Below are 19,258 nucleotides of genomic sequence, written 5' to 3'. Positions count from 1 at the left end.
GATTGGTATTTATTATTTAACATTGTGGTTATGAATGTGCATTGAATATTTCTTGAGTATTCATCGTTGCTTCAAGGCTTATCGGACCTTAAAACAGCGTTAAAGGGGTCTTCGATTGGCACGAAAATATTTAATTAGTGAACACTCTAGAATTTTTCTATCAACTTGGCTAAGATTTGAGTGGAAATAATAATAATTGGTTAGTTCGAGTTTGATGGATTGCAATGGGGTTTTGGTGAATGCGCTACCCTAAAGCTAGTTAATTTAATGTATATGATCCTAATTCAGTTAGTGATCCCTCCTTGTGTTAGGTAACCAATCTCAAAACATAATATAATATATAGGGCTATTAATGGATAGGCCCGAAGCCCGATTGAATCCGAATAGTTAAGATGGGGACTTAGAACTTAAATGTTGTCCGATAAGACTATTGGGCCAATTATGGATATATCCCCGTCCAACCCGATAACGGCCCGGCCCGAAAACTAAGGTTATTTTTTTAGTTTTTCAAATAAGTACTATTAAATTTGTAACTACTGGTATACATAAAATGTTAAGAGGCTTTATGGATTAGTGTTGTAGTGCCACATATAAGGCTTGGGTAAATGTAAATATAATTTGGACAGGACTTGAGCATAGGTGAGTCATGTTCAAGTCCCGCCCGTTGACATCCCTAATAATATAGATTAATTAACACTATAGATAAACACGTTTCACCTACCATTAAACCACCATTTTTACACATTAGCTGTATTAATAATTAAGTCAGCAAAATTAATTGTAACTCAAAAGTCACTTCATTTTTCCAATTCCTTCACCAATATCTATAATAAAATAACAACAAGATTGAAGTAGATTTACCCAATGCAATGGCCCAAAAGAAACATCTCACTGGAAATGTATAACTGGAAATGTATAAGTAAGTGTTGTAAGCTTCAACATCTTCTCTATCACCTGCAACCAAGGTTTTTCGCTTTGTTTTTTGGACAAAAAGATATGTAGGGCCTCCAAGTACGTTGATATATACCTAAAGGCGAAAATCTCTAAGTGCGAAAAATTATTAATATTGAATTGAGGATCGTGAAAATGATTATAATCTAAATAGGGTATGAGTACTTAATATGAAAAATTTAAGAATCTCTCTCTCTGTACAATATTAGGTTTCTATATAGTTTTGTTTTTTAATGGTGATGAACTCTAATTTTAAAGTTCTAACCTATGAACACGCATATCATTGTTTTTTAAGCATCTACTATATAGTATATAGATATCTTAACTATTTAAAAGTTATTGAGAACTTACAAAAGAGTCCGAATTTGTGGACAAGTCTGTCCACAAACATCAGTTTCTTATTGGTTAACAATTTTTTTGGTCACTTTTAACAGTTTTTTTGGGCAGTTTAATAGTTTTTTCGGGCAGCACTCCACCAATCACCAGCTGCTTGTCCACAAATATATTTCGACTTACAAAATCCATGTGCATTTTGTTATAATAGAGAACAATTATATCCCCATATGGTAAGATCAATTATATCTACAAAGGTACTTTTTTGTTGTTCTCGTGTAGAGTTATATATTACAAATTTTTAACGATGCTATTGAAATTTGGAAAAAAAATATATATATCTTAATTATTGTGCATACTTGTTTATGAATATGCCTTGGCATTTCTCACCTCGCCTACTGAAAAACATGCAAACAAATAGTAAATCTAAATTAGCCACTAATAGCCAACCTGTTTTTGAAGGAACTTATTTACCCATTGTTTTTTTTCCCTGTCATTATTAAATTGAGATCACAAACTAATCGTGATAAATCATGGATTGCTTTGGTTTGAGATTTATTTTGTAGTCAGCATTCACATTAAGGATGATACTCTTGAAAATCCAACTCACAAAAGCAAAATTATAAAAATGTCAAAATTTATTTTAAAGTCACAAAATTTGTAACAAAAATGATGTTTATGCACAAAATTATATGAGGTTTTTTCATAATGCTAAGTGGCACATTTAGCCATGAAACCGTATGTTTAGGACCTTCATGTTTCCCGTATCTTTCTCATATTTTAAATCACACTGCATTACTGCACCCACATCATCAATAGTAGTATACATTTTTGTTTGAATTCTTAAGGGAAAATAACATAATTAAGTCATAAATTGGTTTAATTAAGGAATATACTTTTAAAATAGTGTAAGAAGCTTACGTCATTATATCTTACTATCTTAGAAAAATATGGGATAAATCATTCATTAATGTTGGGACATAACCGTCCTTTCGTGAAAAGATATAACAGAAAAAGAAAAAATCTAGAGAAGGAGAGAGAGTACGAAGGGAAGAAACCAACTCTCTTCTTATAAAAAAAAATAAGACCACTTGGTCGCTAACATACAAAAGGCATGACTTGGAATTGGGTTTTCGCTTATAGGAGTTCCTCCGTATTGTTGCGATTATGATCTGAGAACCATATTGGTGAATTTGCTCTTATATCCTATCTAGGGATCATCTTTTCAAATGGAATATATGGACTTAATATGCAACGTAATAAAAGTGTAATTGTTCATTAGGGATGTTCACTTATATATATTCGATCTTGACAATCTACTTAGCTCAATTTTAAAACTTAATGCTATGAACTTCAGAATCGTAGGGAAAAATAGTGCCCGATATTTCTTTCATGTTTGCACATAAATGACATGTAATTAATTCATGCAATTTTTTACATCGCATTGTTCAAAGTGCATTACTTATTAGTTCGAATGTCATACAAGTAAGCCTTATCGTATACTTAGACCATTACACACATCATAGAAAGGAAACCGATAGTTGATTGTTTTTTTTTTTTTTACATTGGAATGTTTAAGAATTGTCATGAATTACCAATGTCGAACCTAATCACTCAAGTAGGAACATTTTCGTTTTACATATAATACCTATTTACACATAATGCTTAGCAAGTTGTTTTGTTGAGACTAATCTTTTTATGCTATATATTTTTTATCGAGGAGAAGTAGATATGACAAATGGGACTTTCAAGAGGAGGCGGAAAAGAAATAACACTATTTAGATTGAGCTAAGGTAATTTTCTATGGGCTTAAGATTACGTGATTTTTTTGTATTTAATTGCTATCCCCTACCTCAGTCAATTTACCGACTTTTCCTTCTTGCATTTTTGGGAGAAAACAAGAGGTTAAAACCATCAAGAATTTTAAATGTTATTTTGTTTTTTCTATTGTTGTCAATTTTATCTCAACGTTTTATTGTTGTCTCGCTTTTAGCTCCATAAATGAATAAATTGCACCAGTGGTACATAAATGGAAAAGGGTGCATCACATTAGGGATTCTAAGTGGTGATGGGTAGTGGTGAAGAGGAGAGGAACATATAGGACTCATGGTGTGTTTCCATGATGAAAACTCATATTCGACCAAGGACCAATGACAGAAACGAGGGACCGGGAAATGATGTTTAGTGCCAAATGAGTGCCACGTGGCGTGGCATGAGATGAACTGAATGGAGCTGCTTTATAAATTTCTTTAGGGTGTGTCTCTTTATATTTTTTCTCTAGAGATTCCCTATCATATTGCTCATCTTTGGAGCATCACTAGAAAGGGGAATCACTTTTTGGGTTCGATGCTCTCATGCTAGACTTGATTCTCATTGTTCTCAGGCACAAGCATTCCCAAGTCCAGGGGACACTATCTCGAAGGTTTACCTCCTATTTCACCATTTGGATGACCATCTTTCACAAGAACTTCATTTTTGTTTTTTATGTGAAATGAGGTATCCGGAATAGAGCTTCGGACTTATTTTCTTCTTTTCTATCTCTGTGTTTGCAGATACAATAGTTTCCTTTGCTTCATTTACATCCACTTCAAATTTTCCAACAACATGCATAGAAATTCCGGGGTTCCAAATTTCGACCGTGATCTTAGCTATAGTGCTACTTCTTTGTAAGAAATTTTCAAGACTAACTATTGAACTGCTCTGTGATCTTTTTTCATGAGGCTTAATAAGTTTGGAATGGTTCTGAGGAAGGATTAGATAGTGCACTTTCATTTCTAGAGTTATCCATCGGGTTTGCTAGACAAGGAAAAGTTTGACAACTTTTATGAATTTAGGACCCAACACTGGACTCTTGGAGGGTTGGTAGTCAGATCCATTTTAAATGTAAGATCCCATTTTTTTTTTTTTTTTTTTTTTTTTTTTTTAATTTTCTTTTTCAGATTATTCTCTAAACATCAACTAAAAGTTGGCTCAAAACGTGCGTGAGCACGTGCATGATGCTAGTAAGGATAAATTATTATTGGTGTGCCACATGCAATTTCTTATTAAAGGTATTAGTATGGGCACGTGCTACGCACGATTTTGGGCACGAGGGGTATTTAAAAAATAAATATTAATAATAATAATAATAATAAAACAAAAACAAAATATTATGACTGGTTGTAATGAATTTGTTTTTAGAAGAATATGATTTATTATTAAAAAATGACTTATGTGCAGTTTGTTGTACATTTGTCTTAATTATTTGTAAAACTTATTACTTATTATTAATAAAATTTTCACTCGTTCAAAAAAATAAATATATTGTTTGTTTGTTTGTTTGTTTTTTTTTCGTTTTTTTAGAATTTGATTTGGGTGGCCAGACATAATTTGATAAAGTTTGGGCGGTGGGGTGGGCCGTATTTTGTAATCAATACGCCAGTTTTGTTTGTGTCGTAACTTTGGTATTTATTGATCCGAAAATGACCTTATAGCAAACACGAAAGTTTGTTATAGTGTGAGGACAAGCTATTGTTTGAGTCGTCAGTTGTGAGTTGTCAAAATCAGCTATGTTTTGTCTTTAAAAAAAACATTGGCTGGGCTATTGAGGCGGCTCTAGAGGTGGGCAACTGGGCAAGCCTCATTAATATAGTAGAAACATCAGTCATTCGTCATTACTTGATTTAAACGGAACCAAAAATCACAGACCAATAATCCAACAGAAAAAAAGACTTTAGTGTGCACGTGGTCAAAATCAATTAACTTCACTCAATCGTTTTTTTCCATATTTGTACCACGTAGATGCTTTATATACGAGTTCATTTCACAACAAAGTTTGTTTATTACTAACAAGCCATGACGTTTTTTTTTTTTTTTTTTTTTTTCCGAAAACTAAATTCATTATTTATTAATAAGTCTATATTTACAAAAACCCCAAACATCAAAAGCTAGACTGAAGCAGCAAAAATAGGTGAACGATGCAACCAAACTGAAGAGAAATGAGGTAAAAAACTTAAGTCATCTAAAGACCATGAAATGTTTTCTGCATCTGGATGTTCCCTCCACATATCTGATGATGCCAAACTAGCAGCATGAGAAGCAAAACAGTCAGCGCTTGAATTCCCCTCCCTGTAGCACCAATGAATTCTGAACTCCTCAAATTTTTGTAACAAGGAGAAGATTTCCCTGTTTATTTTCGCCAACATCTAATTTGTATCAACCGTTGTAGCAGTCATGTATTTGTACAACAATTGTGAATCAGTTTCTAATTCAATCTTGCGGATGCGAAGTCTTATAGCCAATTGGATACCATATAACATAGCCAAAAACTCAGCAAATTGTTGGAGGTGTGGAGTATTGGGATCGCAGCACCCATGATGAACTGCCCATTAGCTAGGGGTGGGAATTTGGCCCTAACCCTAACCCGTACTGACCGACCGACCGACCCTAAGCCCTATAAAGCCCTTTACAACTAAAGCCCTCCGCGAGTTTAGTTTAGGGGGACCGACCCTAATGCCTAAAAGGTAGGGGCTAGGGCTAAGATTCTAAAACATAGGCCTCGACCCTAATTCGGTCCTCATTAGCCCGATACAACCAAGCTCTAACCAAGCCCCTATTTCACGTTTTTCACACTTTTACTAAAAATACACATACCATAATTGTCCAACTCTTTTTTGTTAAATATTTTCAATTAAAATAACATTGTCCTTTGTAATTTATCACTTACACCCAATGGTGGTACTTCCAATAACTTGTCTTATATAATAAAACTTGTCAACTTAATGAAGAACAATGAGCACTAGCCTAATAAAAAATAAGACTTTATTCCTTTGATCATCAAATCAAAGTCCATAACTTATTATTCTCAATTTCTTTTTCTCACTTATTTCTTATAAATTATATTTTTATTCACATCCAAGCCAAGTCTAAAACTAAAGATTTCCTTCCACACTATTAAAGCAAAATCTGAGCGGACATTTGTAACATATAAACCAAAAACAACATTTGTCGGAAAAATGACATTTGTAATCTCAAACCTTTCTCCATCACTTGTTCAAAAGCCAATATTTTCATTTCCATATACAAAGCTTGAATCACTTTTAAATTAGAAGAAAGGTAATATTATATTTGTTTGAATCTATTATAGAAATAATTTATGATATTACAAATAGTTTAACAACTTTCATGACCTTTTAACCAAAACTATTATGTTTCTTCTTTATATCTATTACTTCTTCCTTTAAAATGATAATATAATTATTTGTCTATGTATTTCAATTTAAAATGTAATTTTAGTGAGGTTTGAGTACAAGGAATAACAAATTCGAACTCTCGATGTACTTGAGGTTCATTAGATTATGGATGTGCATTTTAAATTTTTGGACTTATACAAGATTATTACTAGATTGGTTGGACTTTGAGTTTGTAGATTATTGTACATTTTTGTAATATAAATGAGTTTTAAAACCGATGTAGTAAAAAAAAGAAAATATATAGGCTCGGCCCTAAAAAAGCCTTTAAAGAGGGCTTAGGGTAGGGGTAAGGGCTTGAGGTTTAGACTTGTGACCGGCCCGACCCGACCTATATGTCGACTTTAGGGGGGGCGACCCGACCTAATATTTGAAGGGCTTTAAATATTTAGGGCCGGGCTAGCCCGACCCGCCCATTGCCCACCCCTACCATTAGCCATTCGTAAAACACACCCAGCACCTCCGAATCCCGGATTCGCAAGGGTCGCTCCATCTGTGTTGAGTTTTGCCCATCCTTCAATAGGTGGATGCCACTTAATATATATAGTGATGAGCTCATTTTGTTCTTTTTCATCTAGGATGTCTTTAAGAATTTGCAGCTGTCCATAAATCTTTCTGATGTAAACAATAGGATCTGGACTGTTGCGGTTGAAACGTGAATCATTTCTTGCAAGTCAAATGAACCACAAACCCAATCCCAGCAGGCAAACTTGAGTATCCCCTTCAGGCTGCTTCCTTACTGTATTGAACATCTAGAAAATTCTTTGTTTAAAATCCTGAACAGAAGAGTAGAGGACGTCGTCAATCATTGACATGCAATTTGTACCACACCATACAGCCCTTGCAAAGCTGCATTCGAAGAAAACATGAAATGGAGTCTCTGAAGTAGTCTCACATAGAGTACACCGTGCATAAACTTGAAAATAAAGGGATGTCAAATGATCCACTATGGGGATGACACCTTGCAAACATTGCCACGAGAAAAATCTTATTCAAAAAGGTAACTTGAGTCTCCATACAAATTTGAACAAAAACCTTTGTTCACACACCAAACTACTCCCGAAATTCACCAAATGTAGACATCCATTATATGTTGACTTTATAGAAAAACATCCTGAGCTGGTCCACTTCCATTCGAGTTTATCACAATCAGTCGTGTGAAACAACGGAATGGAAGCGATCTTATGTACAAAATCAGTCGGCCAAAATTGACGAAGCAATTCCAAATTCCATGTGTTATTAGAATGGTTTATAAAATCAGCTACTAACTCCAAATCACATGCCTGTGGTTTTGAAGGCATCAACAGACGTTCATTGTCATTTAAAATCCAAGCATCCTCCCATGCATTAATTGATGAACCAGTCGCAATGTTCCAAATACCACCAGCTCTAATCACCTTTCGCACCGCACAAAGTTGCTTCCACATGATAGAGTCATTACTTCGAATTTTTGCATTTAGAAAGCTTGTTGAATGGAAGTACTTGCCATTCATCTGTGTCGCCCACATGGAATTTTGTTGCAGCAAATCCCAAGCTTTTTTGGCAAACAGTGCATAATTTTGAAGTTGTAGGTCTTTGATGCCAAGTCCTCCATTACCCTTGGCAGTACATGCTAGCCTCCAAGAAAAATAATGCATCTTGTGTTCAGAAGGAGAGTGCCCCCAAGAGAAAAGATCTTCTTATTACATCCATAGTGTCAACAATTTTTGCCGGTAGTAAAGTGCAAGACATAGTGTGAGTCGGTATTGAAGATAAAACGGAATTTACCAAGGTTAGACGGCCTGCTTTAGATAGAATCTTCAACTTCCAGCCAACAAGCTTATTTTGAAAATGCTGGAGTAACGAAGCAAATTTATGAATGCGGCCTCTACCAGTAAGATTTGGTATTCCCAAATAGGTCGGCATATAGCTGGTGGATGACATTTTGAAGGATTTGCGGAGAAAATAAACAAGCCTCCTGTGGAGCTTTGGATGATGAAGAATCTGAGACTTATCTCTGTTAATTGTTTGACTAGATACTCTGCAGTATTATGTTAACAAGTTGTTCAAGTGATATTGCTCCGGCAGACCACATTTCCCAAATACAAAGAGATCATCATCATACATAAGGTGGGAAACAGCAACACAATGTCTTGCAAGACGGCAGCCATGAATTAAGCCTTGTCTTTGTAACTTCAGAAAATTCAGAGATAGAATCTTAATGCATAGAATGAAGAGATACGGAGATAAAGGGTCTCCTTGCCTGAGACCCCTTGTTGGTTTGAAGAAACCATGAGTAGCTCCATTTAAAAGAATAGAGTACGAAACTTTCTCCACACAAAACATAATGCGGATAATCCAATCAATAGGAAATCCAAATTTGGTAAGAACAAATCTAAGGAAAGACCATTTAAGTTTATCAAAAGTTTTTTGCATGTCAATCTTTAAAGCAAAGAACTTGGATTTCCTATTTCCACGACCTATAATTTTATGGTAGTAAAACTCATTTGCTAGAAGAGCATTGTCATGGATACTTCTCTGTGGAAGAAAAGCAGTTTGATAAGGGCTGATTATTTTCCTCAGAATAGGTTGTAACCTATTCACAATAATTTTTGAGATTATTTTGTACACAACATTAGTTAGGCTGATTGGGCGATAATGTTCAGGGGATGTAGGATGTGAAATTTTTGGGACTAATGCAATGAAAAAGTGATTAAGCTATAGTGAAAAAGATCCTTAGGTAAAAAATCTGTTTACCGCATCACACACCTATGGTCCAACAAAATGCCAGAAATGATGGAAGAAAATTGCTTGGAAACCGTCTGGCCCTGGAGCTTTGAAAGGGTGCATTTGTTTTAAGGCAACCAAAATCTCCTTATTATCAATTGGCTTCGCGAGACAAAGAAGATCCTCAGTGGACAAAGCTGGTGTCTCTACATTTAGAATTTCTGAATCAAGAGAAGGTTCAGAAGTTGTCATTAAATTTGCAAAGAAATCCGTCAATCTATCTCCAATCTGTCGCCTTTCTGTGAGTATAGCACCTGTAGAGTCGCTAATCCGGTGAATGAAAGATCTTTGCCGACGACATTTGACTAGAGCATGAAAATACTTGGTATTCAAGTCACCGAACTTATACCAGTTAGAGCAAGATTTCTGACCCCAGTGAGTAGCCTGTTGGACAAGAAGATCATTATATCTTTGAATTTGAGTGTGCTCAGCCGCAAACAAATCATCCCCAAGGTCGGTTTGAGTAAGGCTTTCATATTGAATTTGCTCAAGTCTGTGCTGCGCATCTTGCATTTTGGTGTCCAAAAGCCCGAAAATGTTCTTATTCCACCATTTGAGGTTCTTCTGACATTGCTTTAGCTTATTACACAAGGTAAAAGAGGGAGAGCCCGCAGCATCAACTTCGAAGGCCAACTGAACTTGTTCAATACAGCTCCTATCTTGTAACCACATGGCTTCAAAACGGAAAGGTTTTGGAAGGTGATTTGGTTCATTGCAAACTTTGATGACCAAGAACTTATGATCAAAAGTCACATACATTTGATGATAAACATTTGTGTTCATAAAATGAAGAATCCAAGCAGCATTAACCAGAGTTCTATCGAGTCGTTCCCATATTCTTCGTCATCCAACTTGTTTATTTGTCCATGTGAAAATGTTCCCAATGAAACCCAAGTCGATCAATTCACAAGATGCAATCATATCCAGAAAAGGTATGGCTTGTACATAGTTGAAAGGTCGACCACCCCTCTTTTCAGTCTGGGTTGTTACATCATTAAAATCCCCCATCACTATCCATTTTTCATCATTTTGCGGCTTCAACAGAGGTAAAACAACCCATTGCATCTTACAAATTGCCAGTTTTGGATTTCCATAAACACAAGACAAAACAAAACTCTCATCCTTCCCATTCATAGATAAGTCGACATTACAATGGATAAACCAGCTGTCAGATCCCAACACTTCAACATTCACAAAACTTTCCCACAACAACCACATACCGCCTGACAAACCCATACTTGGCACTACAAAAGAACTATATATAGTCACCCAATCTACGTATCATACTAGTAGCTTTATATAGGTTACTACATTTAGTTTCCGTTTCAAAAATAAACAAAGGCCTAATAAAAGAAATCTTCTTTTTAAGCTCCTCCAAAGTCGAGGAACGGCCACATCCTTGACAATTCCAGCTGATGCAATTCATGGCTTGGGGTGGAGTTGCTTGCGGGCAGCTACCTTCACCGTTTGGCTTCTCTTACGCCTGCCAGATAGGCACAAGGTATTACTATTTGAAGACATGGAGTTTTCATGAGCCTCCATAATTACATTAAGAGGAGTTTTTCGCCGCTGCTCTCTTTCCCTATTATAGCTGTCCACCCCTTCAGTCTGGACTTGGGTATAGTTTCCATCAGTATCAGCAGCTTTTCCTTGACTAATTTCTTGCCTTTTGAACTAATTCATCTGTTCCGCTTCCCCGCCATCAAACCGCGTAGTAAGATCAACCAAAGGAACCACATTAGGATTAGACGTTTCTATCTGTGATGCTCCTGCATAGAAAGGCTGTTGTGGAAGTGTATTAAACTGAATGACAGGGAGTTGATGGTTAAAACCAAGTTGATCAGGAAAAATGACTTCAGAGTTGATAGGGTTGTCATTGATCATCCAGTCTTCATTAAAATGCTGACCTGTGCCCATATTAGAATCAGGGGTGTTTAATTCCATTATCATTGGTCCTTTACCTTTACCTGATGGTCCTGGATTGTAACCATCGTCATTTGGTCCTTTCATTGAAGTATACAGCCCTCCTTCATTAAAAGAGTTCCTGGTAAGAAAAGGGTAATGTCCTCGAGGTGGTTCAGTTGGCGATATTACTTAAGATTCTTGGAGAGGGCGTTCAGCAATTGGTTTAGGAAAAATGCGGTTCTTGGCGTTGTAGAGTTCAAACTTCAAACCAGTTGAGGTGAATTGAGGTTCAGCACAGAAATCAGCATTGTTGTAATTGCATGAGGCTTGAATATGTCCAATGAAACCACACCGAAAGCAGAATATTGGTAGATACTCATAAGCAAATTGGATCCATTATGCTCCATTAATCGATTCCGGAAGCTTAAAACCAGGTGGAATAGGGTCTTTAACATCAAGCAACACCTTGACTCTTGTTAGTTCAACCATTTCTTTATGCTTTGGATATAGTTCTAAGTGCATCAGTTGGGTTGGTCCGAAACAACCAGATTCAAGTAAGTTGTGCTCAACTATTTCCTTGTCCTGAAAAATCTCAGGGAAGTTTAGTAATTGAACCCATATGAGGAACTTATTGAAATCAAGTTCCTTGTTTTCCTTCACATCTATCCAAGGTTCAATCTGCAAGATATGCTGTGACACAATCCAAGGTTGCCTTTTGAGGATCAGTTCCAGTTGGTGTTGGTTCTTTAGCCAGACCTGAAAGATTTCATTTCTATAAAACTCCATCTTAACTATCTTGAAAGGCGCCCAAAGTTTTTCCAGACCATCACGCAGATTTCTAGCTACTATTTTTCCATCCAAGACACGAATAAAAATGCTTAGTTTATTATGATCCAACAGTTTTGATTTCATACGGTCTGAGTAAACAATAGTAGGAGCTGATTTATAAGGTAAACGAACTTTTTGGGCAAAATCAAAAGAAAGGTTTTCCATGTTGTTTGAGTGACCTTTGGAACTAGCCATGGTTATTTTGATAGATAGGGCAAAAGTGGTGTTGAGATGATGAAGAAATATTGAAGGATTGTTTATATATACCTTCCATTGTCTCATCAGCTTCCAATCCCAGCTCGCGTGGTAGTATCTCATCATGGAAAAAACACAGAAAAAACCAGTCTGCAAAGAGAAAACACCAGTATCTTAGAGTTCCAACACAAACTTGCATCAAGAAAACTCTTCTTCCGCCGCTCTGCTATGCTCGTGCTTTACTAGGTTAATCATGATTAGCGTCAGTCCTATTAGTTTAAACTCAAAACCAATGAAAAAACAAACACTTGTTTGAAACAAAATCTACTTAGCGCATTTTAAAACAAGTCCCCAGACATTGAATAAAACAATAGCTGGCTCTCTGGGTTGGATCTGGGCTTAGTTGTTTGGGTATGGGTATGGGCTTAGGGAGAGATGGGTGGTGAGAGGTGTTCAGAGGTGTTGGGTGTTCAGAGGTGTTCAGATGTGTACTACTTCGATTTGATCCGGCATCTCTTTATCCATTGTAAAGAGGACAAGGAAATGTGAACTCTTCTTGGATACAGATATTGGAGAACGCGGTCTCCATAAAGAGAGATAAAGAAAATAACGTTTGGTAGCCATGACGTTTTTTGAAAAGTTGAAAACCACTGTTGTATCTAATATCCATAAACTTCTTTTTTTGCTCTGGCTCAAAATTGTAAAACAATTAACATTCAAAATCGGGATTTTATCTTTCAAATATAATTCATTGATATTTTTCAAATTGAGTAAAACTTTGGAATATTCATTTAATTAATTTCATATGGAAATTGTGAGAACTAGGATCAATTTGAGCATCAGTGAAACTACACGAAGAAAAGGCATTGAGCTACATATTCTGTTTATAGCGTATATATAGACAACGAAAACATTGTACTAAACATTGTACGTACTATATAAAGTATAGTTCTTCTCTGTAAGGTTTAAACTTATTAGATTTGTTATTTGTTAGGATTGTTGAAACCTTTAGGTGGTTGTAAAGGGAGGCGCGAGCCCCCAAAACCTCTCCCCTGTAAATATTCATTACTGCGATACTGAGGGGTTGGATTTTATATGTGATTTCGTTTTTGTGAACTATTTTGGTTGTGTTGCGGGTTGTTGGTTTCATGAATGGTGGTAGTGGGGAGTTTGTGGGGGGTTGAAAGTTCCAAGAACATTAATGGCGGTCAGGTCTGTGATTTGAGAGGGGATTGGCTGAAAATTTGGGGAAATTTGGGGCTTGGTGAAGTAAAGTTGTGGGGTTTTCACCCACACAAATTTATTTGAGTTATTTGTGGGTGGTGTGTGAAGGATTTTTTGGGGGTGGCTGGAAGCTAGCGGTTGTTGCTGCGAAGGGATGACCGTGAGAGCGATCTAGTGCTCCCGGTCGCTGTGTAATTTTTTTAAACTTGGGACTAATTAGTTGGGCGGACCATATCAGTTTTTGGTTTGGGCCGGTTTAAAAGGTTTATGTGGGCTGGTCCCTAAAATTTGAATTGGATCGCATTGGATCTAGTTAGTTTTGAAATTTCCAGTTGGGCCAGATTAGTTTATGGGTCGGGTTAAACTGAGTCAGTTTAGCCCAGTCGCGTAGGACCAAGGTTTGAACCATTTTTAAATATGGGTTTGGGTGAGGACCGGGTGGGATGACCACTGGTTAGGACCATTGACTTTTGGGTTGACTGTTGACTTTTTCCAAAATGTTATAGATTGAATTTTTATGGACCAATCCGATGATAGGATGTTGGTGACACTTGCAGAAACTTGTTTGTCAGTATCTAATATAGATTTGACGTTGATCTTGTGTGAATATTGACACGTGAAGAGAGGGAAATTTTAAGATGCATAGATATATACATTTGAATAAATTACATAACGAAAATTCTATAACTTAGCTACCACAACTCATGTCATTTGCCCTGTGTGGGCGTGTGCAATTTGATTGGCCCTTCGGGAGTTTCAGTAAATCTGAATGGCCTTTCTGGCATAGCCGAATAGTGGCTTGATTATCTCGTTCGCAAAACTTTAGAATGAGACGCGCATTACTTTTATGCCGAATAGTGGCATTACTTACATAATGGCTTTCGTGTGAGGGTTACGGTGTCGCGACATCCCATTTCGAGGGTAGTTTACATATGAGTGGTTCATTATGTAAGGGGATGCATGTAGATATACATGTTCGGCATTGGGTAGCGATTGTGGTAGCTAGGAAAACTAGGTAAAACATAGAGACGACGTGTTACTAGGGACACTTGATAAAGGTTACTGCCATGACATTTTCCTCAGGTGTGGTTATTGATTTAAGACTTTCAAGTTAAGTTTCATTTTTGCTATGATTATTACAAATTGTTTGCAGGAGAGTGGGTTAAACTAATTATTCTTGCAGAGAGGACCCACTCTGCGATAGAGCATGCATAAAGGTAAGTACTAGGCTGCCATAAGTTATTTACTCTTAGTTAGAAGCTAAGGTGCCTTTATGAAGGAACTAACTACCTTAAGCTAAGGCGCATCGGTGAAGGAACTACCTGCCATGTAAAGAATGAAATATTATGTATATCTAAATGGTTTTACTAAGGCTACTCATACCAGCATTATTTATAATGCTGACCCGATTTGCATGTTTGCTAATCGGGTGTATTCTTATATGAACATAGTCGATCAGCCTGGACAGGGTTAGCTGATGTTCGAAAAAGCGTCTTTGCTTTCGTGATTGATGTTAGCATTTATTTTTAATAAGATGTCGTTTCATTTTTCCTCAGAGATGTAGTCGAATTTGTTGGGGACATATGTTTAATGTATTTTTTTTTTCTGAATTCTTAAGTGAAGAAGTTTGTAACTTACTTTTGACCACAAGTTTACATAATGATAAGTGATTGTTTTGAGTATTTTATTGTTTAGTTTTTCCGCATGTGTTATTATTCATTAGGGTTATGATATAGATTGGGTTTTGAGGTTTGTTGTCACATCTCGGATATCGAGGAGTCGGATATCATTATTATTATCTGATTTATCGAAATTTGGGGTGTGACAGTACTACTACATCATAGGGATGGGTACAGAGTTTTCACTCTAGGTGTAGTACCCCCACAAATCACGCAGATAACTTGTTTCCCCATTGAACCTTGGTCCTGGGATCTCCATTCACAAAGGTTGGGTGTCAGTTATCGGTGATTTAAATAAATAGGCTTAGTCTTTAATAGACTTTAGCCCCATCCCTTCGATGTACTAAAAACTAGCTCTCTAGCTGGGCCTTTAGTTAAAGGATCAGCTAAATTTTCTTTTGACCTCACAAAGTCAATAGCTATGATCCCATCTTTTAACAACTCGCCGACGGTGTTATGTCTTCGAATTTAATATGTCGAGATTTCCCATTATAGAAAGTATTTTTGGCCCTCAAGATAGCAGCTTGGCTATCACAGTGAATAGAGACAGGTGGAACAGGTTTAGGCCAAAGCGGGATATCCATAAAAAAATTCCTGATCCACTCTGCTTCCTCACTAGCTTTATCTAAAGCTATAAACTCAGATTCCATAGTGGAACGGGCAATGCAAGTTTGCTTAGATCATAGTGAACACATAGCCACTAGTGGATTTAGATTCCTGAGAATCAGCAATCCAATTGGCATCACTGTACCCCTCAAGCACAGCTGGATATCTGCCATAATGAACACCATAATTTGAAGTATATTTCAAATATCTCAATACTTTGATAAGAGCATCCCAATGCTCATTGCTGGGATTTATGGTGTATCTACTAAGTTTGTTTACGGCGTAAGCTTTATCTAGTCTATTGCAGTTCATAAGATACATGAGACTGCCTATAACCCTAGAAAACTTTAAAGGAGATACACCTGATCCAATATTTTTTGTCAAATGTATACTAGGATCATATGGTGTTCTGGCAGGTACACAGTCAAATTGATTAAACCTTTTAAGCATTTTCTCTACATAATGAAATTGAGTCAAAGTAATTCCATCGAAATTATACACTATCTTAATGCCAAGAATGACATCAGCAATACCCAAATATTTCATGTCAAAATGCTTACTCAAAAAAGATTTAGTCCTATTGACGGTCTCTAAACTGGTTCCGATGATCAACATGCCATCCACGTATAAACAGATAATTACACCAGATTGTTTCTCAAATTTACAATAAATGCATGTATCTGCTTCATTAATACTAAAACCATTAGAGATTAACACACTGTCAAATTTCTCATGCCACTGTTTTGGAGCTTGTTTGAGACCGTAAAGAGATTTATTTAGTCTACAACCTTTTCTCTCAAGGCCTTCTAAAACAAAACCTTCTGGCTGATCCATATATATCTCCTCTTGTAATTCCCCATTTAGAAATGCTGTTTTAACATCCATTTGGTGAATTACGAGATTACGAGTAGAAGCAAAAGTTATTAACATTTTGATAGATGTAATCCTTGTCACAGGAGAGTAAGTATCAAATAAATCAAACCCTTCTCTCTGTTTATAGCCTTTTGCTACTAATCTCGCTTTATATTTATCAATGGATCCATCTGCCTTAAGTTTCTTTCTAAATAACCATTTATTTCTAATAGTTTTACAAGCAGGGGGCAACTCAACCAGCTCCCAAGTGTTATTGGTTATAATGGACTCATATTCACTTAGAATGGCCTCCCTCCAAAATATAGCATCAGAAGATGACATGGCCTCTGAATAGGTCTGAGGATCATCCTCTACCAAGAAAGTAAGGAAATCAGATCCAAAAGAGGTGTTAGTCCTAGGTCTCTTGCTCCTCCTGAGTTAAATTTCATCTTGAGCAGAAGAATCTTCTCGAACTCTAGGAGCAAGTCTTGAAGAACTCGGAGTCCCTCTAGATCTCTCAATAAATGGAAATGTATCCTCAAAAAAGACAACATCCCTAGACTCAATAATGGTATTATCATCAACAAATTTATTTTTAGATTTGAAAACTAAAAACCTGTAGGCACTGCTATTCTGTGCATACCCAATAAAAACACAATCAACAGTTTTAGGGACAAGTTTATTCCTCTTGGGTGTTGGTATAGACACCTTAGCCAAACACCCCCACACTTTAAAGTATTTATAAGACGGTGTCCTATTTTTCCACATCTCATATGGAGTTTTATCTGTGTCTTTAAAAGGTATCTTATTCAGAATATAACAGGCCGTTAGCAAAGCCTCCCCCCATAGGTTCATAGAATCCCCAGAGCTATTGATCATTGAATTGATCATATCTTTGAGAGTCCTATTTTTCCTCTCCGCTATCCCATTGGATTGGGGAGCATAAGGGGCAGTGGTCTCATGTATAATACCATTATCTTCACAAAATTTATTGAAAGGACTAGAATATTCACCTCCTCTATCAGACCTAACTATTTTTATTTTCTTGTCTGACTGGTTCTCAACTTCAATTTTAAAGGAAATAAATCTAGCTAAGCTATCATCCTTACTCTTAAGAAGATAAACACGGCAGAAACGTGAAGCATCATCAATGAATGTAACAAAATATTTATTACCTCCTCTAGTCATGTAACCTTTAAGATCACATAAGTCAGTGTGAATCAATGCCAACAACTCAGTGTTTCTTTCTACCTTTTTAAAAGGTTTCCTATCATATTTAGATTCTACACATACTTCACATCTCTTGTTTTCATAAATAGCATTATTGGATATGTTGCCTAGATGCATCAGTTTTTTAATCGAAACATTATTAACGTGCCCAAGTCTACTATGCCACAGATCAAAGGACTCAACCATATAAGAAGAAGAAGATGCTTTATTAAATTCAAAATTAGTTACATTGAGCTTAAACAAGCCTTCATCTAAATAACCTTTACCCACAAAAGTTCCCCCCTTAGTCAGAACAAATTTGTCTGACTCAAAGACAAGTTTGACTTCTTACTTAAAAGGGAACCAGAAACCAGATTTTTCATAATATCAGAAACATAAAGAACATCCTTCAAATTAAGAACATTTTCAGAAGTGAACTTCAAATTAACAGTCCCTTTTCCTTCAACTTTAAAAGCAGATGAGTTACCCATGAACATACTTTCTCCTTCTCCCAGAGGAGTGAAGGACGCAAATGCACTTTTAGTGCCACAGATGTGTTTGGTAGCCCCAGTGTCTACCCACCAGTCAGTCATGTTACTCACCAAGTTAACCTCAGTAACCACAACAGAAAAGTTACCATCCTGAACTACATTTGCTTGTGCCTTATTTTTCTTCCCATCATTTGGACCTTTTTTGAATTTACAGTCCGGGGCTATATGACCTCGTGATCCGCACACATAGCAATAAATTTGAGGATTGTAAGGTTTCTTTTTAAAGTGAGGTTGGGACTATTTATTCTTGTTCATATATGGTTTCTTTTTGGCTTGGAATTTAGATGATTTAGACTTAGAATAACTAGCAGCGTTACCTTCAACCAGGTTAGCCTTAGCCTTCATTTCTGAAGTCTCCACATTGAGTTCAGCCTTCTTGTTATCCTCCTCGATCCGAAGGTTGACGATCAGATCTTCTAAGGCCATCTTTTTCTTCTTATTTTTAAGACTGTTTTTGTACTCCTTCCACGAAGAAGGGAGTTTCTCAATGATAGCAGCAAGCTGGAAACCTTTATAGATTTTATACCCTTCCTACATAATCTCATGAACAATGATTTGCAGCTCCTCCACTTGAGAAATAACAGATTTCCCATCTTCCATTTTGAAGTCCAAAAACTTTCCTACAAGAATTTTTTTGAACCTGCATCTTCAGTAGCATCCTTTTTATTAAGTAAATTCCATAACTTTGTAGCAGTCGGACACACAACATAGACATCATATAATTCAAGAGAAAGACAGTCTAGTATGTAATTTTGACATAAATAATCCTTATTTTCCCATCTTTCCACACCACCAGAACGACTAGGTTCTTCTTCATCGTCATTTGAAATGGGTTTCTCAATCGAAATCCATTCAACCAGTTTCAGAGTGGTCAGATAAAAGCGCATTTTCATCTGCCATCGCTTGAAATTTCTGCCATAAAAAATCTCAG

The 19,258-nt window shown here is 36.4% G+C and overlaps 2 protein-coding genes across 2 annotated transcripts; both read right to left on the bottom strand.

Annotated features, from left to right (window-relative positions):
* Positions 1-9,260: 9,260 nt before the first annotated feature.
* LOC147505683 (uncharacterized) lies at positions 9,261-10,037 on the bottom strand. The gene has a single exon (XM_086605609.1). The coding sequence runs from the start codon at positions 10,035-10,037 to the stop codon at positions 9,261-9,263; it is 777 nt and encodes a 258-aa protein (XP_086461735.1).
* A 1,542-nt stretch (positions 10,038-11,579) lies between these two features.
* On the bottom strand, positions 11,580-12,206 carry LOC147505682 (uncharacterized). Its single transcript, XM_086605608.1, has one exon. It carries the CDS (start codon positions 12,204-12,206, stop codon positions 11,580-11,582), a length of 627 nt encoding a protein of 208 aa, XP_086461734.1.
* Positions 12,207-19,258: the final 7,052 nt, after the last annotated feature.

The sequence above is a fragment of the Coptis chinensis genome, chromosome 4 (genome assembly GCF_015680905.1).
Source record: "Coptis chinensis isolate HL-2020 chromosome 4, ASM1568090v1, whole genome shotgun sequence".
NCBI classification, from domain to species: domain Eukaryota; kingdom Viridiplantae; phylum Streptophyta; class Magnoliopsida; order Ranunculales; family Ranunculaceae; genus Coptis; species Coptis chinensis.
Note: the sequence above shows the minus strand (reverse complement) of the source record. Positions and strands in the feature narration are given on the sequence as shown.